A 27,163-nucleotide genomic window follows, 5' to 3' on the forward strand; every position below is an offset into this window, starting at 1 on the left:
GCCCACTAGACAGTAGATGGAGAATGAAGTGTTTATCTTGTGGGTAGGGAGAGAAGGAAAATACCAGGAGAAAATGACAGAAGGGGCGACATGATCCAAAAGGAATGTATTCTTTATTCATTACCTGAACTACGTAACTGTTATCCTTCTTTATATCTCCTCTACAAAAGTAATAAAAATTAAATCACTAAATTAATAAAAATATATTGTCTGCTGAGCAAAAATGAATATTTGGTGTCTCTTGATAGCCTATTCCATCTTTAGTGTGCAAGAGGTTTTCACTGTGATGCATGAAGGAGCAGGGAACAAATAATTTCTTACTCTTGGCATAAGTAATTTTCTGAATCTCATTCATAACAAATTACCTACATATTCTTATCTAATCTTATATGCAAGCATTAGACATAGTATACACATTCCATCTCCATTATGGGTGATGTTTTAACATATTCCTAGGCAGAAAAGCAAGGATTCAGTCCATCAAAACAATAATTTTCAAATACTCTGAAATTTCTATGCTAATTACACAGGTTTACCTTCAAGAACTATCAGTTTGTTTTGGCCTTAACTTTTGCTATGGAAGAGATCAACAAAACTCCTGCTCTTTTATATAACTTGACTCTGGGATTTGATATCTGTAATGTTGAAGATGGATTGACAACAGTATTTAAAAATTCCTTCATTTGCTTTTTTGGGAGCTACATGGTTCCTAACTACTCGTGTATAAGTGACAGCAAGTCTATAGGAGCACTTACAGGACCATCAGGAGTAATATCTGCCCAGATAGGCACATTGCTGGACCTCTACAGGTTTCCACAGGTGAGGTTGGGAGGAGTGTCTGAATTCATGCCATTTCAGGTGTTTAGAAGTGAATGAGAAATAGTGACTGCATTCATGATTCTATCAAATTTTGTGATATCAAAGAATAAGTATTCAAGAAAATGAGCAATCTATGCTCCCATCGTTTGGAAATGGATTAAAAATTTAAAGCATAAAAAGGGACTATTTGGAGATTTAAAAATTATCAATAATTTTTTTTTAATTCAGGAAATGGAAAATGGCTTTAAAGTGTGAAGGAATGCCGAGCTGGGCGTTGCTGTTTCACACCTGTAAACCTAGCTACTTAGAAAAGATTTATCTAATTACCCTGCAAAAATAAGGAAGTAACGTGTTGTTCAAGTCTTGAGGAAAAATTGAAGAAAGTGCATGGGGCTCTGACAATAATAATCCTATGCAATCACGCACATACACATACACACACACACACACACACACACACAAACACACACGGACATGCAAACACCCTTTCCCACCAGAAAGTGAAAGACATTACATTGAAAGAAGTAATTCAATCTCTGGAAGACAAAGGCCACAATAGTTTTCTCATAAATAAATATTACATCTAACATATGAATATGAAATATGATGTAAGGATAGAACACATATCACTTATATATATATATGATTAAACTATAAAGTAGGTAAAACATAAATGTGGGATTACATGCTACAATCTCTCTAATCAAACAACAAATAATATACAAATGAACACCAGAAAAATATAGCATATATTCCCTGAAGGGTGAGGGTGTTAAGGAGATATGCAAGGACCAAATGAATAGGAAATAATTGGGTGGCAAAATACAATGTACTATTCAAGGTACAAATGGGAAAATGGAGCTAGGAATATATGGCTGGGATTGTAATAGAAATGACGATTTATTGGAAGTAGTGACAAAGATAAAGAGACAATTTAATAACAAATTGTCATGTTGCAATTTTTAATGTTATTTCAAAAAGTAACAGAAAATCCTGTCACCTAGTTTGACAGGTTATTTAATATATATCATGGGTGAGATTGTGATGGATAGAAATCTTTTCATTCATGGAGCATCCAATTTTCATGCCTTTTAGCTCACCATTGGGCCTTTTGATCAGGCCCTGAATGACCACAGGAAGTTCCCTACTCTCTATCAGATGGCCTCAAAGGACACATCCATAGCCACTGCCATGGTCTCCTTACTGGTTTACTTCAGATGGAACTGGGTGGGACTGTTAACCTTTCTAGATGAGAATGGCTTATGGATTCTTCTTCTACTGAAAGAAGAAATGGACAAGAACAAAGTTTGTGTAGCCTTCGAGCTTGCAGTCCCAAACTCTGGCTTTTCAATTAAATATATGGCATTGTATGACCAGATTAACAAATCTTCAGCAAATGTCCTCATCATGTATGGTGATAGGGAATATGCACTAAATTTCATGGATTTTATTGAAAAGTACTTAATAAAAGGTAAAGTTTGTATCCTGAACTCACAGTGGGAGCTACCCATGAGGGGGAGATATTTCATGCGAGGTGCATTCCATGTCCCTCTCTCTTTTTTACAACATCACCCAGATGTTTCTGGATTCACAGATTTTGTCAAGGCAGTGAACCCTTCCAAATACCCAGAAGACTTTTTCCTTGCTTGGCTGTGGTTTCTCTCTTTTAATTGCTCAGATTCTGAGTCTGACTGTGTAACATGGGAGAACTGTCCTCATGAGGCCTCCTTGGATTTGTTGCCTGGGCACATTTTTGACATGACTATGTCTGGAGAAAGTTACAATATATATAACGCTGTGTATGCTGTGGCCCAGGCTCTCCATGAGATGCTGCTACATCAAACAGAAGTACAAACAGTAGCAAACAGGAAACAGACAGTGCCTTCCTCTGCAAAGGTAAGGCCTTCTATTTTGAGTGGCTCCCACAATAAGCACAGTAAATTCCTAGAGGACTTTCTTACCAGGTGAAATTAAATATTTTAGTTATGTTCCCCAAACTAAAGAAAGTAAATTTCAATAAATATCTGTGAGGTTTTCTAGACATGTGCTCCTGTGCTCTCATGGAAAACAGGTGAGTGGCTAGAAAGAAGTCAATTCCAGGCCTCTACATTCTTCTACTAACTAATAAAGTCCACATACACATAGGTAATGTTGTGTAAATACTATAATCACCTTTTTCTTATGAGTTTCTAAGGATGACCTGCTGAGCACAAGTAACTCTAATTTTTATAGGTAATCTAGATTCACTTTCCTTTAGGTATTATAACTTGAACAAGCTCAAGCTATAAGTATTGACACCCATAGAATTAGTTGTTGTGGAAAACTCTAGCCACCTTAGAATTGCTGCACTTATGCTTATTTAAATGAAATAGGTTTCTCTTGAAAAGAGGCCTTCTAGCACTTTGCTGTGTGACCAGCTTTCAGGAAAAATATTCTTATTCCTCCAAAGACTTTCTTCGGGAGTGCTTTATCAGGTGTCTGTGCTTTTCTTGATTTCCTGAATCAGAGATTAAAGACACTCAGGAGCTTTTCTATTTCTCTTCTTTTTTCTTTTTTTGTAATCACATGAGAATGTTTATTGGAGGCTCAAGCGTAGGCTCACACTAGTCACTCATGCAATGAGTCAGAATCTAGAGTCCCAACACACAGGAGCTTTTCATAATTCAGCTTTTCTTTCTAACCACTGGGTTATACTCCAGCATAAGATGATGTGTTTCTTGTAGCTGAACCCTTTTCTGAAGAACACACAATTTCAGAATCCTGCTGGAGATCTGGTGATTTTAGATGACAAAAGAAAATTGAAGCCAGAGTATGATATTGTGAACACTTGGATTTTTCCAGAAGGTCTTGATCTTAAAGTGAAAATAGGAACGTTTTCTCCATTTGCTCTACATGATCATCAACTATCTTTATGTGAAGATTTGGTAGAGTGGGCCATAGGAACTGTAGAGGTGAGTTGTTAATTAATTGTAATGGTTTTAAGAGCATATAAGTGAGTCAAATATATACCTGATTGAATGCCAGCACTGACTCTTGTAATAGTAGCTGTTCAGTTCTGAATGTCATGGTTTGAAGTCAGGCCAAGCAGGAATACCTGTGATACTCTTATCTTCATTAAACCACCACAAAAGAGGTCTTGGTTGCTGGCTGATGCTTCTAATTCTATCTACTTGGGAGGTTGACATCCTCAGATCTCAGATTATACCTTATTTTAGAGCCCCATGAGGCAAAACAATCTGTGAGAATCTATGTCACTGAAACTCCTCAGAACTAAGCTAGTGGTATGGATCAAGTGGCTGATCATTTATCTTGACAACAAAATAACTCAAAGACATTGCTAGGACACTGAGTTCAAGCTCCAGGATCAGTACCCTCCAAGAAAAATTCAGTTTGCTTCTAAATGTGAATTTTGAATATTGTCATAAAACACAAATTGCATGTTTCTTAGCAGTTCTAACACTGACAAAGTACCAAAGGAATTGCTTTAAGTATTTGAAAGGTTTACTTAGTTCCATTTGGTGGTGGTTTCATTTAATGACTAGTTGAGCTGCAACTTAGATATCTTTCATTGGAGGAATAATTGAATGAGGCAGCACATGAAGTTTTTGTGGAGACAGGATGTGGAATCCATAGCAGCATTCAATTCACTGACTGGATTTTTGTGTATTGATATACTACACTAAGAAATCAAAGTTGTTCAAATTAGGGACCTTTGGAAATGTTAGGAAAAGCCTAAACAGTTTCTGACACATATCTTATGTTCCTCAGCCTGTTCTTTCTGTCTGCAGTGAGAGTTGTGGTCCTGGATTCAGAAAATCCCTTCAGGAGGGAAAGGCTTCCTGTTGCTTTGATTGTACCCCTTGCTCAGAGAATGAGATGGCTAATGGGACAGGTAAGTTCACGGATGGCACAGGGAGAAATTCAGGTTCTCTCCTAGTGCTCCACAAACCATGAAAAGCACTGCCAACGTTATATATTGGAATTGCAGTCAAAATCTTCCTTCATTCACTGAGTAGTTTAATTACAACAATGGATGATAGTGCTTCTTGAAAAGAAAAAATAATCATGGGCTCTGAACTGTATATAGGATTAACTTTTTCTATTAAAATATATGTATGTTTATTTAATACTCAGTAATGTTAGCATCTTTTCTATCATAAGAAATACAAAATCCTTTTAACAATGAGGCCTCTATGTTTTGCAATTTTTTTTTACATTATAAAGAAAACACAGATCTTTTTTTCATAGTTGTCCAGAACTGTTATTAAAGCAGAGAAAATGCTCTCATTTGGTTCAACTCCTGTGCATGGCCTGTCTGTATAGCTTCATATAATGATTTTATAATCTGGTCTCTAGTGCTTTACCGGTTAGTAGGAGAAACAAATATCACAATTACAAGGAAGGACCACAGTGCTCCTATCTATATGACACAGACACAGAAAAAATGCAACATCTTTTAGTCTTCATTTTAAATAAGGACATTGAGTTGTGTACAAAAAAAGGCTGAAAAATATTATGGAAGAATGAAGGGATGTCTAAAGTTGTTGTTAGGACAATAGGAATGGCAAAGAAAAAAATGAATGATTTGCAGTGCAAATTAATAGTTTCAACTAGAATTTGGAGCCAAGTGTAGGAACATCATGAAATTATAATCATAATACTAAATATGTCTAGTAATACTTGCTCATATGAAGTTGATGCTACTAATGATCAGTAAGTCAGAATTTTTTTCTAGGTAGGAATTTTCTAATTATATTTTAAGCACTGGAAAGGAACTAATGGTTATGTGTCTTCCTCACCAGACATGGAGCAGTGTGTGAAGTGTCCATATCACCAGTATGCCAACACAAAGAGAGACCAGTGCCTCCAAAGATCTGAAAGCTTCCTGGCTTATGAGGAACCCTTGGGGATGGCATTGGCCTGCATGGCTCTAAGTTTATCATCACTCACAGCAGCTGTTCTTGGGGTCTTTGTGAAACATCACAACACCCCCATTGTCAAGGCCAATAACCAGGCTCTCAGCTACATCCTGCTCCTCTCCCTCATCTTCTGTTTCCTCTGTTCCTTGCCCTTTATTGGCTGTCCAAACACAGTCACCTGCATTCTACAGCAAACCACATTTGGGGTTGTATTCACTGTGGCTGTTTCTGCTGTTTTGGCCAAAACTGTAACTGTGGTTCTGGCCTTCAAGATTACTACTCCAGGGAGAAGAATGAGGTGGCTGCTGGTGTCAGGGGCTCCTAACTTCATCATTCCCATCTGCACCCTGATCCAGGTGACTCTCTGTGGGATCTGGCTGGGAACCTCTCCTCCCTTCATTGACACAGATGCCCACTCTGAACATGGACACATCATCATCCTGTGTAACAAGGGCTCCCTCTTTGCCTTCTACTGTATTTTGGGGTACCTGGGCTCCCTGGCCCTGGCCAGCTTCACTGTGGCTTTCCTGGCCAGGAACCTGCCTGACACCTTCAATGAAGGCAAGTTCCTGACCTTCAGCATGCTGGTGTTCTGCAGTGTGTGGCTCACCTTCCTGCCTGTCTACCACAGTGCCAAGGGCAAGGTCATGGTGGCTGTGGAGGTCTTCTCCATCTTGGCCTCCAGTGCAGGGCTTCTGGGTTGCATCTTTGTCCCCAAGTGCTACATCATCTTGATAAGGCCTGATATAAATTGTGTGCATGGCTTTAGGGACAGAAAATGCCCTTGGCAAATTAAGCCATCCTGAGAAGAAATTTACATATTTGTTCAAGCGTATTTCTTCTGCCATTAGATATTATTTTACGTAGTTGGAATTATTTCAATAAATAAGCACCTTTGCTCATTTTTCTAGTAATGGCACAGGCCGAAGTTGTAGCTAGAGACAGGTCAATTTGAGTTTCATTTCATATATTTTGGGTTCCTCCTAGTTACTCTGCAATTAGTTCCAGTTTTCTGATGGTTCAGAGATATTTGCAGAAAAAAAAGTATATCAGCTCTTGGTACAATGTTACTCCTCAAATCCTTGGGGATCAGGTGGCCGCCTGCGATTTGAGGACCACAGTTCAAAGCCAGCCCCAGCAGGAAAAGTCTCTGAAACTCCATGTCCAATAAACCCCCACCAAAAACCTGGAAGTGGAGTTGTGTCTCTAGTGGAAGAACACTAGCCTTAAGCATAATTGCTTAATGATAATGCACAAGGCTTCTTTTCCAGCTCCAGGACAGGCACACACACACTTACACACACACACACACACAAACACACAAACACATACACATAAACACACACACACACACAGAATACCAGGACTTGTGGTGTGGAGGAGAGGAAGAGATCAAGGGGAATCAGGGTGATTGAATGGACAAGAGGGAGCATGGGCAAATGAATTCCTAATATTTGATGCCCAAATGTGGAGATGAAACTAGCACACATGAGAGGGTGGGTTGGGAGAGATGGGGGAGATAGATGGAAGTGGTAACATGGATCAAGACACCTTGCACTCACAAGGTGACATGTTGAATTGCAGCCTTTCTCTAGATGTGTGTGTGTGTGTGTGTGTGTGTGTGTGTGTGTGTGTGTGAGTGTGTGTGTTCCAGTTCTGAGGCTGGCACTCTGGGACTGAGTGATGTCCCTGAGCTTCTCTTGTTCAAGCCTAGGTCTCTACCACTTGGGCAACAGCACTCTTCCAGCTTTTTATGAGTAGAACATTTCTGCCTGGGCTGGCTTTGAACTTGATCTTCGATGTTAGCTTCCTGGGTTGCTAGGAAGACACGTGTGAGCTACTCATGCCCAGCATTTTTTCAAATGTAGTATGGCAAGGTCTCCTCCCTCCTTGGATCACTACCTTTGCCTGTCTCTGGTTAGGTGGATGTTTGAAATTGCCTTCCTTATGAGCCTGATTCATGTAGCAAAGCCCTGAGCCAGAACTCCCTGTGCCATACCACTCTGTACCTTTTCCCTCCTCAGCAACACAGATTTTGGGGCACCAAAAAAGCCATATATTAAGACGACTGGACTACACTTGATACACACAGAAAATGCACAGTAGCAGAGATTCCTTTCTTTGGTCAGTAGGAATCAACTGAGAAATTCTGACATTTGTTGTTGTATTGGGGACCTTCCTGAGATCATTCATCCTCCTTTATCTCTGGTCCTGGGCACAAAAATGAAGCTGAAGGAGACTTCCGGGAAGACAGCAGAGCAGCTGCAGTGCAATAGCTCAGCTCCCTCCAGCACCACATATTTCTCACCCCATAGAAACTTTTACCACTAGAAATACAACCAGCCTAAGTTGTAACAGTACAGGGATTCTGGCCAGGAAGGAAAAACCGACTTTACACATCTGAAAACACAGATTCGAGCTCTGGGCAGTTTCCCACTGCTCCGCCAGTGTCGGCGCCACCGGCACAGTTCCCATCAGAGCAACCCGCACTCCAAGGAGGTAAAGTACACAGCGGAGACCCGCCGGCGCCTGAGCATGGACGACCTGAAATCGCCGAGAAAGCGTGAGTACTCACAAATGATATTCTCACTTGCGACCACAGAGCAACTCCAGCAAGGCAGCCCTGCCCCCACCGCCAGAGCAAAGCGCCATCTTTGCCACTGGCATAGGGTCAGACCAGATTGAAACTAAAGCGGGCCTGGGAAAAGCGAGGTCAAATTAGCCATCTTTGAAAAGGGCAAGAGGGACCAATCAGCGAGAGCCAACTCTGCCCAGGAGAACGCCCCCTGCCCAGGTGGGAGGTGTGCCCTGGGCCTTGGCTTACCCAGAGGTGCCCCGCCCTGCCTGCCGGAACTTCTAAATTTAACGCGAAAACAGCCACCAGCTCCCAGCAGCAGGGAAACACCAGACTGAGGTTCCTGAGACAGTTAAATGGTCCCGTCACAGAGGAAGCCCAATTCCCTGCCCGAAAAGCAGCTGCTTTCCAAAGCCTCCTCCGCGAAAGAGGCCACCCGGTGCAGGAGGCAGAAGCCTTGCACAGGCAAGCACCTCTCAGCTGGGTAAAAGAGGCCAGAGGCACCCCTCCCTGCTGAGTTCACAGCCTATTGAAAGGCAGGCTGTAAAGGCCACGGCCCTGCAGCAAACAGAGGAGCAAGCTGAATTCTGCCAAACCCAGAAAATCAGGAATATAGACTGCCGATCATCATAAGGAAACCAGAGACTGGGGAAACATGACCCAAACAAAGAAGACTCCATTTTTTTTTTCTTTATCTTTTCAACATTTCTTAAACTTTAAAAAAAAAAATTTTTTTTTCAATTCGGAAACGTCATCTTTTTTCCCCCCATGTTTTCTATTTTTACCAGTTTGTTTTATCAAGTTTTTTTTTCTTTTCTGTTTGTTTGAGTTGTTCCTTTGCTGATTTTTAAAATTTTTTTCTTTTTATTTTATCTTCATTTTTAAATAATTATTCTCTGTTGTGTGCATCTGTCTCCCACTACTTTTACTTTATTTCTCTCTCTGCGTTCTCTTTCTTTAAAACTTACTTCCCTATGAAGAACACGTCCACTCTTTTCTGTTAACTCTCCATTATCTATCATTGCATCCTTATTCTCTCTACTGATTCTACTCTTCTCGACACTTCCACGTCACTGAAACTAAACCAAAATCACCACCTCCCCTCCCCAATACATTTTACTCTATTCTCTTTACTACCTCCAACTTACCCTCCTGACTTACTGCCTGGACCTCCAGTCTCCAATGACTCCTGGTTATTGGATAGAGGGTATCCCAGCTTAATAAGAGTGAATCAAAGGGGTTCATAGAGAAAGCCAGTCCTAAAAGATCTTAATATAAAAACAAGAATTGCGTATAGGGTTGTAACAGTAAATAAGTAACTACTGAATACAGGGCGCAGGATCAGTTGTTATATTGAGATTGTATTCTTTAGGAACACCAAATCTAATTTTATAGACAGGTATACAGGGCATCTGTACATAATTGTGAACTTGTAAGATTTACACAACAGTGCTTGGTAAGGGCTGCATTGGGTCTTAAAAGGTGCTCACAGGTGCTGGTAGACTGGCATCCCCAATTCAAATGGGCAGAAGAAACACAAGAAAGGTGGCAAACAATGAAGTCTTATCTCCCACTCAAAACAAGCAGGAAGCAGAGCAGCCAATCAAAGACATAGAAGAGAACCCTCAAAATGCTCTACAACGTCTACTGATAAACATGATAAATGAAAAGTTCGTATCTCTTCAGTCAATTATTCTAGAGCGTGAGGAGGCAAAGCAAAAATTAATGGAGAATTTCATGGCATCCACAAACAGAAAGATAAATGAACTTCAAGAGTCAAATGAAAAGATAGCTAACCAGCTTAAAGATTTGAGAGACAACTCTCAAAACCAAAGTAATGAAGTTAATGAAGTAAAGAAGTCCATACAAGACCTAAGAAATGACATGGAAATTATCAGGAAAGACCAGTCAGAAGCAAAAGAGATTCGAAATCCAGTAACTAGCCTACAGTCCTGACTAACTGAAGCAGAGGATCGAATTTCAGGAGCTGAAGATTCCTTAGACTCTATGGAGAAAGAAAAAAAATCAATACAAATCCAGTCCAATCAACAAAACAGATCGCTACAGGAGATTCAAGACACGATCAGGAAGCCCAATGTAAGGATAATAGGTATTGAAGAAAACTTGGAGAAAGAGGTTACTGGGATAGGAAACCTATTTAACAGAATATTGGCTGAGAACTTCCCAAATATCCAGAAGGAAAGGCCTATAGAGATACAAGAAGCATTTAGAACCCCAAATCGACCAGACCAGAATAGGACATCCCACCGACACATTGTGATCAAAACAGCTTCAGCAGAGTGCAAGGAAAAAATTCTCAAAGCTGTTAGGGCAAAGAAAACAATCACATATAAAGGAAAAGCAATCAGAATTACCCGACTTCTCAGCAGAGACCATGAAAGAAAGGAGAGCCTGGAATGAAGTATACCAAACTCTAAATAAAAATAACTACCAACAAGAATTCTGTACCCAGCCAAACTCTCCTTCATAGCTGAAGGTCAAATAAAAGTCTTCCATAATAAGGAAAAACTGAAACAATATATCTCCACCAAAACACCTTTACACAAAATCCTTAAAGATGTACTATACAGGGAAAATAATCAAGATCCCAACACAGGCAGAGAAATGAACCCTAATTAGTAAACATCAGATCAAGAAATGGGAAGACACAGCTTTAAACAAGATAGTGATAATGAAAGGAACAAACGATCATCTCTCAATCCTAACTGTCAACATTAATGGACTTAATTCTCCAATCAAACGACATAGGCTCATAAGTTGGATCAAAAATCAAGATCCATCTTTCTGCTGCCTCCAAGAGACACATCTATCCAGCAAAAGTAAACATCTTCTAAAAGTGAAAGGCTGGAAACAAATCTATCAAGCAAATGGCCCCCATAAGCAGGCTGGAGTTGCAATCCTAGTATCAGACAAAATTGACTTCAAATTAAAAAAGGTAAGAAGAGACAAAGAAGGTTACTACATACTAGTAAAAGGATCTCTCCTACAGGAAAACATAACCATTCTAAATATCTACACACCAAATGCAGGAGCACCTAACTTCATCAAACAGACACTACTGGCTCTAAAATCACTCATAGACCCAAACACATTGATAGTTGGGGACTTTAACACTCCACTATCACCTCTGGACAGATCAACACGCCAAAAACTGAACAAAGAAACCACAGAACTAAACAATTGCATAGACCAACTAGACTTAATCGACATCTACAGAATATTCCACCCAGCAAGGACAGATTACACATTCTTTTCGGCAGCACATGGAACATTCTCCAAAATAGATCACATCTTAGGGCACAAAAAAAATCTATACAAATTCAGAAGTATCAAAACCATTCCCTGCATTCTCTCAGACCACAACGGAATAAAATTAGAGCTCAACTCAACCAGCCACCACAGAAATTGCTACAATTCATGGAGACTAAACAACACACTGCTGAACCATCAGAGGGTCATTGAAGAAATTAAAACGGAAATTCAAATGTTTATGGAATTCAACCAAGTTGAGGACACAAAGTACCAGCTCCTTTGGGACACAGCAAAGGCAGTACTCAGAGGAAAATTTATATCTCTGAGTGCATACATCAACAAATTGGAGAAACAGCAACTGAATAATTTAAGGAAGCACCTTAATTTCCTTGAGAGAGAACAACAAGCCAAACCCCAAGTCATTAGACGGAAGCAAATAATTAAAATCAAATCAGAAATAAATCAATTAGAGACAAAGAAAAAACCATTGAAAGAATCAACAAAACAAAGAGTTGGTTCTTTGAAAAAATCAACAAGATAGACAGACCCCTGGCAAACCTGACCAAAAAACAAAAGCAGCACACTCAAATAAACAAGATAAGAGATAAAACAGGTAACATCACCACAGAAATAACCGAAATTCAGAAAATAATAAGGGACTATTTTGCAAAACTTTATGCCAACAAATTCGAGAACTTGGAAGAAATGGACGATTTCCTAGAAAAAATTCATATCCCCAAACTCAACCATGAAGATTTAAACCTCCTAAACAGACCCATATCCAGTGTTGAAATAGAAACGGCAATAAATGATCTCCCATCCAAGAAAAGCCCAGGTCCAGACGGATGCACTGCAGAATTCTACAAGACCTTCAAAACAGAACTCACACCAATATTTCTCAAACTCTTCAATGAAATTGAAAGAGAACGTTCACTTCCAGACTCATTCTATGAAGCCAGTATAACCCTCATCCCAAAACCAGGCAGGGACTCATCACGGAAAGAGAACTATAGACCGATCTCCCTGATGAACATAGATGCAAAAATTCTCAACAAAATTCTGGCCAATCGACTTCAACAGATCATCAAAAAAATCATACACCACGATCAAACTGGATTCATCCCAGGGGTGCAAAGCTGGTTTAATATACACAAGTCAATTAATGTAATCCACCACATCAACCGGAGCAAGCTAAAGAACCACATGGTTTTATCTCTGGATGCGGAAAAAGCGTTTGATAAAATACAGCACCCATTTATGCTAAAAGCCCTGGAAAAACTGGGATTCCAGGGAACATTCCTGAATATAATCAAGGCAGTTTATGACAAACCAACAGCAAGCATAACTCTAAGTGGTGAAAAACTAAAGCCATTCCCTTTAAAATCAGGAACAAGGCAGGGATGTCCACTCTCTCCCCTGCTCTTCAACATAGTACTAGAATTCCTAGCCAGAACAATCAGGCAAGAAGAAAATATAAAGGGGATCCAAGTAGGTAAAGATGAAGTTAAACTCTCTCTCTTTGCAGATGACATGATCTTATACCTAAAGAATCCCATAGACCCTATCCCCAAGCTACTAGAGCTGATCCAAAACTTTGGCAAAGTTGCAGGATATAAAGTAAACCTTCAAAAATCAATGGCCTTTCTGTATCCTAACGACCCGAAGACCGAGGCTGATATCAGGAAAGCAACCCCCTTTGCAATAGCCTCCAAAAACATAAAATACCTAGGAATAACCTTAACCAAAGAAGTGAAAGACCTCTTTGAGGAGAACTTTAAAACCTTCAAAAACGAAATTAAGTCAGAACTAAGGAAATGGAAAAACCTCCCATGCTCCTGGATTGGGAGGATTAATATAATCAAAATGGCAATATTGCCAAAGGCTATCTACAAATTCAATGCAATACCCATTAATATCCCAGCACCTTTTTTTTTATGAAATAGAGGAAGCAATCCAGAAATTCATATGGAATAATAAAAGACCTAGAATAGCAGAAACAATCCTAAGCAGAAAGAACAGTGCTGGAGGAATTACAATACCCAACTTGAAGCTGTATTATAAAGCTATAGTAATAAAAACAGCTTGGTATTGGCACCGGAACAGGCCTGAAGACCAATGGAACAGAATTGAAGACCCAGGAATGAACCCACAGAACTACGCCTACTTAATCTTTGATAAAGGGGCTAAGACAATAGTTTGGAAGAAAGATAGCCTCTTTAACAAATTGTGCTGGAAAAACTGGCTCAACACATACAACAAACTAAAACTAGATCCTTATATATCACCCTGCACCAAAATCAATTCCAAATGGATCAAAGACCTCGAAATCAAAACAGACACCCTGAAAACACTAAAGGAAGAAGTAGGAGAAACACTTGGGCTCCTTGGCGCAGGACGGAACTTCCTGAACAAAGACCCAGAAAGGCTACAAATCAAAGAAAGGTTGGATAAAAGGGACTGCATCAAACTGCAGAGCTTCTGCACGGCAAAGGACATAGCTTGCAAGATAAACAGAAAGCCCACAGACTGGGAGAAGATCTTTACCGGCCATTCAACGGACAAAGGCCTCATATCTAAAATATATGCAGAACTAAAAAAATTACTTTCCTCCAAAACAAAACCACAAAGAACTAATAGCCCACTCATCAAGTGGGCTAAAGACCTACAAAGAGACTTCTCTGATAAGAAAATGAGAATGGCCAAGAGACATATGAAAAAGTGCTCTACATCACTGGCCATAAAGGAAATGCAAATCAAAACAACATTGAGATTCCATCTCACCCCAGTAAGAATGTCATATATCAAGAAAACTAACAATAACAGTTGTTAGAGGAGATGTGGCCAAAAGGGAACCCTACTTCATTGTTGGTGGGAATGTAAACTGGTTCAGCCACTCTGGCAAGCAGTATGGAGATTCCTCAGAAGGCTAAATGTAGAACTCCCCTATGACCCAGCAGCCCCACTTTTGGGTATCTACTGAAGAGACCACAAACATAATCACACTAAAGCCCCCAGCACAACAATGTTCATCGCAGCACAATTTGTCATAGCTAGAATCTGGAACAAACCATGATGCCCCTCGGTAGGTGAATGGATCAGGAAAATGTGGTACATATACACAATGGAATTTTATGCCTCTATCAGAAAGAATGACATTGCCCCATTTGTAGGAAATGGAAGGACTTAGAAAAACTTATACTAAGTGAAGTGAGCCAGACCCAAAGAAACATGGACTCTATGGTCTCCCTTATTGGGAATAATTAGCACAGGTTTAGGCAAGTCACAACAGAGGATCATAAGAGCCCAATAGCTATACCCTTATGATCTCATAAGATGATGCTAAGTGAAATGAACTCCATTTTATGAAAATGATTGTTATATCAGAGTTGTAACTACTTTCAACATCCCATGTGTATCTGTAGTTTCTACTATTGATGATGTTCGTGTATCACCTTCTTGTGATTGTATCTACACTATCTCTGTAATCTTATCTGAATATATGGGAAACAGTGTGTACTGGTATTAGAATTAGGAAATTCAAAGGGAATACCAAAATTGAGAGACAAAGGGTAAAATACGAGAAACAACAACAAAAGCAATACTTGCAAAACTGTTTGGTGTAAGTGAACTGAACACCTCAGGGGGGGACAGGGGGAGGCAGGAGGGGAGTATGAGGGACAAGGTAACAAACAGTACAAGAAATGTATCCAATGCCTAACGTATGAAACTGTAACCTCTCTGTACATTAGTTTTATAATAAAAATTAAAAAAAAATGAAGCTGAAGTTAGTGTTGCATGTTGTGGAGAAATTTGTTCTGCAATCTGAGAGGACCTGCTTGGTACCCATAATCCCTCCCTCAAATCTGCACCGAGAACCCCTGCATCTGGCTTGGTTTTCTTTTCTTTCTTTTATTTTTTTTTTGCCAGTCCTTGGGCTTGGACTCAGGGCCTGAGCACTGTCCCTGGCTTCTTTTTGCTCAAGGCTAGCACTCTGCCACTTGGGCCACAGTGCCACTTCTGGTCATTTTCTGTATATGTGGTGCTGGGGAATTGAACCCAGGGCCTCATGTATACAAGTCAAGCACTCTTGCCACTAGGCCATATCCCCAGCCTGGGCCAATCATTCTTAAGAATTATTTTATAACTTACCCGTAGTGTGACATGATTTGCTGTGTGATGAAGTGACTCATGGAATGTTCCCCAAAACCCTATTAAAAAAAAACAAACCTGATAAATGGTGGGTCAGGGCTCTCGATTCAAACCCACTGCATTGGTGATGATTGTGAGTCCACGCTGGACATTGCAATAAAGACTCTCATGGGATTATAGTAGCTTTCGGCTCCTTGGTGGTCTTTTGGGAACCCAAAATCTGGTCATAACAGAATCAGCAATGTATGGGAGATGTTATGAAATTGGGGTGGGTGAAGTGACCATCTGGGTATGATGTCCTAATAACTTTGGTTATTTGATTCATCTGTGCAGAGGATTATTTTTGTGTGACCGAGTCACTGTATGTCTGACACTGTATCCTCTGGTGTAATCCATTTGCATCATCCCAAATGGCTTTCATACACATAGTTTTCGTGACACAGATGTTGGATCAAAGTTAAGGATAACTCCATCCCTGGGGCATCACTATCTGTCATCTTAGAGGAAATCATGGCACTTGGGATGAAGACGGGAAATCTGCAAACATGTTGTCCAACTCATGTTTTTCTCCTGCATGCAAGGCCTCAACTGCAGAGCCCCAGGAAATGGTTTTACACATTCTTCCTGGGGATTCAAAAGAGGCATCCCTGAAAGGTGCACTAGAAGTGTACTTCTCTGTGAATAAAAAGACACACACACACACACACACACACACACACACACACACCTTTAAAAATATATATGAATATACATATCTGACGCAGTGGGCCTCACTACCAGCCATTATTCACGGTGGCAGATGCTTCACGGATGTGCCTTTTTGTTTTGCACTCCTTCTCCAGCTTCTCCTCCCTGTTGGGTCCTTGACTACCACTTGGCAGGATCTTAAGGGCAGCTGGCATTGTCTGGTTTTTAAAGGTAGATGCTGAAGTCAGCTTGCATAAGATTGAATCTAGGTGTCATGGCTCAGCCTCTTGACAAGTTACTTCAATGGGCAAATTATTTCATACAGAAGAATATTTGACCCATAGGAAGTCTAGTGTCTGTTGTATACCAAATACCCATGTGGGCCTCAAACCCATGACAATAGCCATCAGCACTGTCAATCGAGCTAGAAGTCTTTTATTAGCTATGCATAGCATCTGATTGCCACCACTAGGATGGTGACAAACAGCACTGGGTCTCAGTAGGATTGGGTTTTTAGAGACAAAAATCACCTGTACCACTCACAGGTGGTCAGGCAAGTTGGGCCAAGCAAGCAGGCAGACATACAAAAGGAGAATTGCTGTTAGTGATCACAATTCCAGTAAACTCTGTTAAACAAAACAATGAAAGAAATACAATTATTGGTTCTGAATATGACTTGTGTCTGCTTATTTATTGTCATTAACCTTAGATCTTTCCCTTTCTGGAACTTTACCCTAAAATAAAACATGCAACTGAGTGGTCTTCCTCATTCCTTCTTTTGTAAAAGGTCAAGCAGCTCTATCCAAGCTGCCTTGGGTTCCTGTTATTAGGCCTAGGTTTGTTCTTTCCAGGCCAGCTACCTTGCCTTTGCCTGCCCTTGCCAGCGACTCACAAGAGGCTTCCTGTACAACTTTTGCTTGGTTTCCATATTTCCAATGTTATGCCCAGATTTCAGGGTCCCAAAAGACCACCAAGGGGCAAAAGATGCCATAATTACTTGAGAGTCTTTATTGCCAGCTCTAGCATGGGCTCACAACCATAGCCAACACAGTGTATCTGAGTCAAGAGCACCGGCCCTCCATTCACCAGGGTTTTTATAGGGTTTTGAGGAACATTCCATGCATCACATCATCACACAGCACACTAGGTCACACCATGGGAAAATCACAAAACAGCATACAAATTGCCTCAAATCATTTCCTATCATGGGAAACTTAAAAAATAATTACTAAGAATGATTGGCCTAATCAATATGGGAACAGGCCCGCTGAAGGTGGTTTGCCAACTTATGGGGTTCAAAATGATTGATTTGGACAAATAATCTGGGTTTGGTCGCAAGAGTGTCACCCAAATCATCCTTAGCTTGTGGGGACACATTAACCATGTTTCAAGAACACAAAATACATTGGTCATACCTGAATACATTTCCTCTGTGCCACAATGGCTAGAGCTTTCTAACTTTAACTGAACTCTCATCAAATGAAGTCTCTCTGGCTACCTTCATTATTTTAGACTGCATTTTGTTCAGGATGTTCATATTGACATTTCTGCAGTTATTCCAGGAAGCTGCAGGGCCCGCTCAAGCCCAAGCTACAATATAGAGCTGCACTGGCTGCTCAGGTTCTTCAACAACTCTTCTTTTGGGGGCCTCCCACAACAGATATCAGGGTAGTCACCCACAGTGACCATGAGAATCGCAACTGATAAAAAAAAGAAACAGAAATCATCCATATCTTCCAAGTTCTAGAATTTGTTGGCATAAGGTTTGCACAGTCCCTTATTATAGTCTGAATTTTAGTTGGTTCTGTGGTGATGTTACCTGTTTCATCTCTTATTGTGTTTATTTGAGTGTTCTGCCTTCGTTTTTTGGTCAGGTTTGCCAGGGGTCTGTCTATCTTTCGGATTTTTTCGAAGAACCAACTCTTTGTTTTGTTGATTCTTTCGATGGTTTTTTTTTTTGTCTCTAATTGATTTAATTCTGATTTGATATTAATTATTTGCTTCCATCTATTGACTTGGAGTTTGGCTTGTTGTTCTCTTTCAAAGAAATTAAGAAATCAAAGAAAGGTTGGACAAATGGGACTGCGTCAAACTGCAGAGCTTCTGCAGTGCAAAGGACATAGCTCGCAAGATAAACAGAAAACTCACAGCTTGGGAGAAGATATTTACCGGCCATTCAAAGGACAAAGGTCTCATACCTAAAATATATGCAGAACTAAAAAAATTACCTTCCTCCAAAACAAAACTGCAAAGAACCAATAGCCCCCCTGAACAAGTGGGCTAAAGACTTACAAAGTGACTTGTCTGATGAGGAAATGAGAATGGCCAAGAGACATATGAAAAAGTGCTCTACATCACTGGCCATAAAAGAAATGCAAATCAAAACAACATTGAGATTCCATCTCACCCCAGTAAGAATGTCATATATCAAGAAAACTAACTATAACAATTGTTAGAGGGGATGTGGCCAAAAGGGAACCCTATTTCATTGTTAGTGGGAATGTAAACTGGTTCAGCCACTCTGGCATGCTGTATGGAGATTCCTCAGAAGGCTAAACATAGAACTCCCCTATGACCCAGCAGCCCCACTTTTGGGTATCTACTGAGACCACAAACATAATCACACTCAAGCCCCCAGCACGACAATGTTCATTGCAGCACAATTTGTCATAGCTAGAATATGGGACCAACCAAGATGCCCCTCAGTAGAGGAATAGATCAGGAAAATGTGGTACATATACACAATGGAATTTTATACCTCTATCAGAAAGAATGGCATTGCCCCATTTGTAAGGAAATGGAAGGACTTGGAAAAACTTATACTAAGTGAAGTGAGCCAGACCCAAAGAAACATGGACTCTGTGGTCTCCCTTATAGGGAAAAATTAGCACAGGTTTAGGCTAGTTACAGCAGAGGATCACAGGAGCCCAATAGCTATGCCCTTACGAACACATAAGATAAGGCTAAGTGAATTGAACTCCATGTTATGGAAACGATTGTTATATCACAATTGTAACTACCTTCAACGTGCCATATGTAACTGTAGCCTCTATTATTGATGATCTTCTTGTATTACCTTCTTATGGTTGTACCTACACTATCTCTGTATCTTATCTGAGTATATCGGAAACAGGGTATACTGGTATTAGAACTAGGAAATTGGAAGGGAATACCAAAATCTAGAGACACAGGGTAATAAAAGACAAACATCTACAAAAGCAATATTTGCAAAACTGTTTGGTGTAAATGAACTGAACAACTCATGGGGGGGGGGAAGGGTGAGGGGGAGGGGAGAGGGGAGAATGAGGGACAAGTTAACAAACAGTACAAGAAATGTATCAATGTCTAATGCATGAAACTGTAACCTCTCTGTAATTCAGTTTGATAATAAAAATATATATAATAAAAAAAATCTTAAATTAAAAAGAAACAGCATCCTTTTCCTACAGCAACTTAGAGTCCCATGCTCACACTTCATTTCACTATTTCTACCTGTTTTTCATCATATACATCATGAAAATAACTTCATTGATGTCTGTAAAGAGCACAAAAATTGTTTCAACGAGAAAGCTAACAATATAAATGTGCAACCCAATTTCGGCATTGACCTTGAAATAGTGACATGTAACTGCTGGTTTCAGCGGCATCATTGCTTCATTAGGCAATAGAATATGGATGCATTTGTGGAGGCCTCTGTATAAGGAATTCTCATGGAAATCTGTTGGAATTGAAGAACCTGAGTAGCCGGTGGACCTCTATTGTAGCTTGAGCCTACCAGGCCCTGAAGCTTCCTGGAATAACTAAAGAAAATGTCAGTGTGAAGAGCCTAAATAAAATACAATATAAAATAATACAGGTAGCCAGAAAGACTTCATTTGACCAGAGATCAGTTAAAGTTTGAAGGTTTTAGACATTGTGACACAAAGGAAATGTATTGAAGTGTGGCCAGTATGTTTTGTGCTCCTGAAACATGGTGAATGTATCCCTCAAGCTAAGTATGGCAGGGGTGATACCCCTACGACCAATCCCAAATCAAAAGGTAACAGGAAATACCTGAAATTCCAAATGGCCCCTCAAGCCCAGGTTGACTCATGTGAAACCCTTGCGACCCTACCCAGATCATTTGTCTAAACCAACCATTTCAAACCCCATGAGCCTGCCAATCACCTTCTACAGGCCTCTACCTGCCATTGATTAGGCCCATCATTCTTAATAATTATTTTATAACTTTCCCGCGGTGTGACATGATTTGCTGTGTGATGATGTGATGCATGGAATATTCCCCCAAACCCTATGAAATCCTGGTTGAACGGAGGGTTGGGGCTCTCGATTCAGATCCACTTTATTGGTGATGATCGTCAGCTCAGGCTCGACCTTGCAATAAAGACTCTCCTGTGAATACAGCAACTTTTGGCTCCTTGGTGGTCTTTAGGACCCCCAAAATCTGGGCATAACAGTTAGGGGCTTTTCTGGGATGTCCCGCAGACCCCAGGATGCCTGAACTAGAGAGTCCAACACTGATCAGTGAGTCCTATTTATGTGTGTTTATGTGTCTGAATGACCTGTATTGGGGGGGGGGCTTAGAGTGCCCCTTCCATCTGTAAATGTTGGCATTGGCCTAAGCAAACACACAGGTGGGCTGTCAACTGGTGTCCTGGAAGACATTCCACTTCCCTCCCTGTATTTTTCTTGGGGTTAAAGTCCCCCCTGTATTTTTCCTGGCGTTAAAGTCCCCCTGTTTATAATTCAAATGCAGTGGGTCGCTCCTGCAGATCCGGTGTGAGAGGCCAGCGTTCACCTTTTTTATGTTTATCATGCCTCCAGAGAAGTTCCACCTATCTTTTTATGAATCCTGTCTTAATTACAGACGGGCCAGTAGTTTCTCTTTCTCCCCTCGAGAGTGTTTATTTTTTCTTCAGCTGCATATCGGCCCATTTTTCTCGTGCTGTCTTTTATGTTTGTGTGTTTCTGTTTGTAACTAGCTTTGTTGGTGGACTGTTTTATAGAGAAATGGGACAGACTGACAATATTTTGCTCTCTCTTTTCACTGACAACTTTAAAGACATGAAAGAGGACAGACTTGAAGTGTAAAAGAAATTAAAGAGCATAAACTAATCAAATTCTGTAGTACAGAATGGTCAGCCTTTGAGGTCGGTTGACTGGCAGAGGGAACCTTTGATCTCACCACTATTCATGCAGTAAAGAATATAGTTTGGTCTCCAGGAAGAAGTGGCCACCTAAACCAACTCCCATAACCTTCTGGTTTGGGAAGATTTAGTTGAGACTTCCCCTTAATGGTTAGAAACGTTCTTGCTTCCACAACATCAGGAACAGGTGCCGCATATGATCCTGATCTTCTGAGACTGTCCAGCCAGGGCAGAATGAAATGGAATTAAAGCAGGGCAAAATGACTTGGATGACTGCGCCGACATCCTGGCACAAGTGCACGGAATTTGAGCAGACCTGGTTCAAACAGCTGGCTAATCTTAAAAAATTGTAAAATGCTTGTAGCTAAAATCAGGCTAGACCACTTTTGGGTATCTATCTAAAAGACCACAAACGAAATCACACTAAAGCCACCAGCACAACAATGTTCATCACAGCACAATTTGTCATAGCTAGAATCTGGGACCAACCCAGATGCCCCTCAGTAGACGAATAGATTAGGAAAATGTGGTACATATATACAATGGAATTTTATGCCTCTATCAGAAAGTGGAAACAGCAGCCTGGAGCAATGGACAACACTTAAACTTCAGAGTTCTGGAAGTTCCAACGAGAAAGCTAAAGAGTAAGTGTGAAGTTGAGATTGGTGAAAGACTTTAGAGATCTAAAATCGATTTCTAGATGCGGGATTCGAAAATAAAATTGCCCTAAATGTTTGTTTCAAATTGGACAAAAGAAACAATTAAGACTTCCAAATGATTGTTTTATTGCTATTCCAGGTTGTAGGGTTTTTGTAACACTTTTCAACAGGCCCACGAAAAGGACAGACGATTCCTACAAGTTCCCTGAATAAGTTCCAGGTAAGATCATGCTTAAAAACTACTTCTGTGTGGACCACCTTGTTGCTTTAATTGCAGTAATGTGGCCTTTTGGAAGACTCATTGATCTGAAATCAGCGGTTTGAAGCCAGCCTGGGCAGAGAAAGGTCCCTGTGAGAGCCGTGTCTCTAATCAGCCAGCAGAGTGCTGGGAATGGTGTTGTGTGGAGCTCAAAGTGTGAGAGTACTAGCCATAAGCTGGAGAGCTGAGGGACAGCACTCAGGCCCTGAGTCCAAGTCCGGCGATGGACCAAGAAAAATGCCAAAGGTGCATTTATAGCAGCATGGAAAAGTCACTCCTGGGACAAAAGTGATGGAGCATCCAGAGGCAGTAAGCCACTGCTTGGATGGCAGAGATGGTGTCAGATCCTAGAGTCAATCATGTTTGGCCATTCAAAAGTTAATCAGAGCCGGGAGGTCCTAGAAGAATAGTTCTTAGGCATACTTTTTCTTGCCCATGTCTATCTACTTTGTAACTGCACAGGGACTTGCCAGTCATCTGTGGTAGTGGGTAGTGGGTTGCTAAATGGGTGATAGTTTAAAATCACAACCTCCTTGCATCTACTCAAAGCCCTGACTGGCAGTGAGAATTTTAAGGTGATACATCTGTTCAGGAAAGAAAGTTGGTGGATCTGAGATCTTGTCCTTATTGACATCTAAGGCCTACAATGGTAGTTTAGGTATTGTTATGTCCTCAGTTTCCCCAGCCAGAAAGAAAAATGCTTCTAAAAACCAAAGTGCTAAAAGAATATTATGTTATATCTGAAGAAGAGGTCTTTGTTGTTGATAAAAGGTTAGCTATTTACTCCAGTTTGGAGTAAAGTTCCCAGTAACTAGTCCTGACAACCCCTTAGTAAAGTAGACTAAAGTTCTATATGTTCTTGGCTAGGTAAACTCGATGCTCCTGAGTCAGCCTGAAGAAGTTACAGATGTTTGATGATCTCTGCCCATCAGCTCCCCCTTCAAGATCAAGGAACCAGAGTCATTAAAGAAATCCTAGCCTTATTGGAAATATCTGATTACTGAAGGTTATTGCCCTGGAAAATTATGGCCAACTGCCATTGTCTAAAGCTGCCTTGATATCCAGTCATGTGCTAGCCTACAAAAGCTAGTGTGCCTAACAAGCAACCAGGAAAACATTAGAAGACTTCACTAAAGTCAGGATTTAGGTTAACTTAGGTTAGGCTTCTCTATCCAGTCTATGCAGAAAGTTGCAGGCAACCCAGAAGAAGGTGTGACATTCTACTTTAGCCACTGGGATACACTTCTGCCTGACATCACCATGGGCCCTGCCCAATACATTTCAGCAAGGGTCAAGGACAGCCTGACAGTCATATGCAAAAATCTATATCCTCACCCTGAGCACCCCTACCATGGTAAAAGCAGATGGGACTCTATCACACACAGCTGATTCCTGATGGACAGTGCTTAGGATCTGCTGAAACTATGATTTGGGGGGAACATTCTTGACGTGACTGGAGTTAACTAGCTCTATTTAAAAAATTGCATATTGTAAGAGATTTTCAAGTAGACAATTCCATGGAACTGATGGCCTGCTGCTAAAATAGAGGAAACAAAATGGTTTCCTCTGGATAAGAAAGGGATTTGAAAAGTAAGGTTTGTCAATTGTCACAGAATGTTCAACAAAGTGGCTGATGATGACAGTAGAAGAGGGCATGAGTGGGGAAAAGGAAAGACTTTAGAAAGAGAATTGGGGAAATCAAGTGATTCCCTTCAGATTAGAAAAAGGAAGACAATCCCTAGAAAGTTTGAAGATGTAGCAAATTGTATCAGTATGTCTTAAAATTAGAGCTTATGAGTAAAGTTGGTATGTAGTCAAATTGGCTATAACATAAATTGGGTCAGAATTGGGGCTTCGGTGTGAAACGATGTTTACCTGTACCTGCATCTGCAGGGCTAAGGGACTTGTGTGATATCATCTAAATTTAAACCAGAAATAGCTCATGTAAATATCCCATGCTGAGAAGGTTTTTGCAAAGTAGGTGAAGCCTGGATTTGCTCCTCATGTGTAGCCTTAGGAAAAAGGTGCTGTTTTTATGCCAATCAATCAGTACTCATTAGGGAAAGCTTGGCATTTGGTAGAAATATCACAGAGAGAAGGAGAGAACTGGTATCAGCCACTGTTACCCTGGTCACCATGGGCAACTCCCCTGATATCTGTGTTGATAGGTTCTTTGGTTCTACTAGTTTGGCCCTAGCTATAGGCCCTTGCCTTTCTCAATACCAGCCCCTAGACACGCACGCCATTGAAATGGATAGAAGAGGACCAGGATGGTCCCCCTTAGTCACAAGTAGGAGGGGGGAAAGAGTAACCTGAGCAGCTGGTACACCTCTATATTGTAGCTTGGGCCTGACCATGCCCTGAGGCTACCCAGAAGAACTGCAAAACATGTCAATGTGAAGAGCCTGAACAAAATGCAGTCTAAAATAATGAAGGTACCCAGAGAGACTTCGTTTGACCAGAGGTCAGTTAAAGTTAGAATGCTTTAGCCATTGTGGCACAAAGGTAATGTACTGATGTGTGGCCAGTGTGTTTTGTGTTCCTGAAACGTGGTTAAAGTGTACCCTCAAGCTAAGGCTGACTGGGGCGACACCCTTATGACCCAACCCAGATCAAGAGGTAACAGAAAATACCTGAAGTTCCACATGCCCCCTCTAGCTAAGGATGACTCGGGCAGGCAACACCCTTGCGATCCTACCCACATCATTTGCCTAAACCAAACATTGCGAACCCCATAAGCTAGCAAATCACCTTCACCAGGCCCTTCCCTGCCATAAATTAGGCCAAACATTCTTAAGAATTAATTTATAACTTTCCCGTGGTGTGACATGATTTGCTGTGTGATGATGTGACTCATGGAATGTTCCCAAAAACCGTATAAAAACCCTGATGAATGGAGGGTCGGGGCTCTCGCTTCAGACCCACTGCGTTGGTGATGATTGTGAGCACCGGCTCAAGCTTGCAATAAAGACTCTCACGTGATTACAGCAGCTTTCGGCTCTTTGGAGGTCTTTGGGGACCCCAAAATCTGGACATAACAGAATCAGCAATGTGTGGTGCATGTTATGGAAATGGGTTCGGTGAAGTGACCATCTGGGTATGATGCCTTAATAATATTGGTTATTTGATTTATCTGTGGAAAGGATTTTTTTGTCTGACCGGTTTACTGTACTTCTGACTCGGTGTCCTTTGATGCAATCCACTGGCATCATCCCAAATGGCTTTCATAGAAATAGTTTTCATGACACAGATGTTGGATCAAAGTTAAGGATAACTCCATCCCTGGGGCCTCACTATCTGTCATCTTAGAGGAAATCATGGCACTTGGGACGAAGAAGGGAAATCTGCAAACATGTTGTCCAACTCATGTTTTTCTCCTGCATGCTAGGCCACAGCTGCAGAGCCCAAGGAAAGGGTTTTACACATTCTTCCTGGAGATTCACAAGAGGCTTCCATGAAAGGTGGACTACACAGTGTACTTCTGTGTCATCAAAAGACACACACACCCCTATAAAAATATATATGAATATGAATATCTGACATGGTGGGCCTCACTACAAGCCACAATTTCACATTGGCAGGTGCTTTAGGGATATGCCTTTTGGGTTTTCCACTCCTTCTTCTCCAGCTTCTCCTCCCTGTTGGATCCTTGGCTGCCACTAGCTGCTTTTCTACCATGAAGAAGCATGTGCACATGGACGGTGATGTGATGATTGCTGCCTATTTCCCTGTCTACGCCATAAAAGACCATACCCGTGACAAAGATTCTCCTGAGCATAAAAATGGAAGGCGGTAAATATCTCATCATTTTATTTCTATTTACTGTTCTGTTGTCAAGATGGGCTATGTCTGAGGGAAGTCTACTTGCTCACATGAATGCTCTACCCTGATTTCCCATCCCTATGCAAGACAAACACTGCAGGTACATTATTTTATTTTCCATCTTCATTTGAGTGATTTTCTGCTTGCTAGTAGGAGAGGACTCTGGTTTCCCTCCATGTCCCTCTTCCTTTCCCTGATGGTAAGATCTTCATGATTTACTTCAGTCTTAGTCTCCTTTTGTTTTTGTGGAACCTACCCTTTGCTTCAGTGATCATTGATACTGTGATTTCCTAGTCTATTTCTTTTTCATTTTCTTCATAGAAATCTTATTATAAAGGTGACAGTTACCTAAGTCAGGCAATGGGTCCATTTCTTTTTGAACAATGCTACCACCTCCTTCATATTCTCCTGCTTCATTACCTCCAAACAGCCCTCCCTCCAAGTTGTGAAGTTCATTTCCAATACAGTGTCAAGTGAGGATCACGATTGAATTGATTCACCCTTTGTCCCATTACTTCTCCTTGATTCTTTCATTCCTTTTACTAAGCTGAGGTTTGTTATTTCTAGTTCCTTGAGAGGCAATGCAGGTTCTATCATCCAGTAACTACGACCTTAACTTAAGCAATGTTTATTACATTTTCTCTCCTTACAGATCATTTTTTCCATTTATTCGTTTATTATTTATTTATCCATTAAAAAAATTTCATCATAAATATGATATTTCAGAGGGTTTACAGTTGCATATCTCAGCAAATGGGTACACTCTTGAACAATGTTACTCCCTTCCTCATTCTCTCAGTTTTCCCATTGACTTCTCTCTCCACCAAACTATACAGTTTATTTCCACAATAGTG

The 27,163-nt window shown here is 40.7% G+C and overlaps 1 protein-coding gene across 1 annotated transcript; it reads left to right on the plus strand.

Moving 5' to 3' along the window:
* Positions 1–534: 534 nt before the first annotated feature.
* Positions 535–26,283, plus strand: LOC125342771 (vomeronasal type-2 receptor 116-like; the record flags this gene model as incomplete). Its single annotated transcript, XM_048335081.1, has 8 exons — positions 535–819; positions 1,915–2,715; positions 3,543–3,770; positions 4,588–4,711; positions 5,622–6,525; positions 8,168–8,301; positions 22,399–22,448; positions 26,116–26,283. Coding segments are annotated over 8 exons (2,694 nt in total), but the record flags the coding sequence as incomplete, so codon positions are not given.
* Between the last annotated feature and the right edge of the window lie 880 nt (positions 26,284–27,163).

Source organism: Perognathus longimembris, chromosome 27, assembly GCF_023159225.1.
Source record: "Perognathus longimembris pacificus isolate PPM17 chromosome 27, ASM2315922v1, whole genome shotgun sequence".
In the NCBI taxonomy this organism is placed as follows: Eukaryota; Metazoa; Chordata; class Mammalia; order Rodentia; family Heteromyidae; genus Perognathus; species Perognathus longimembris.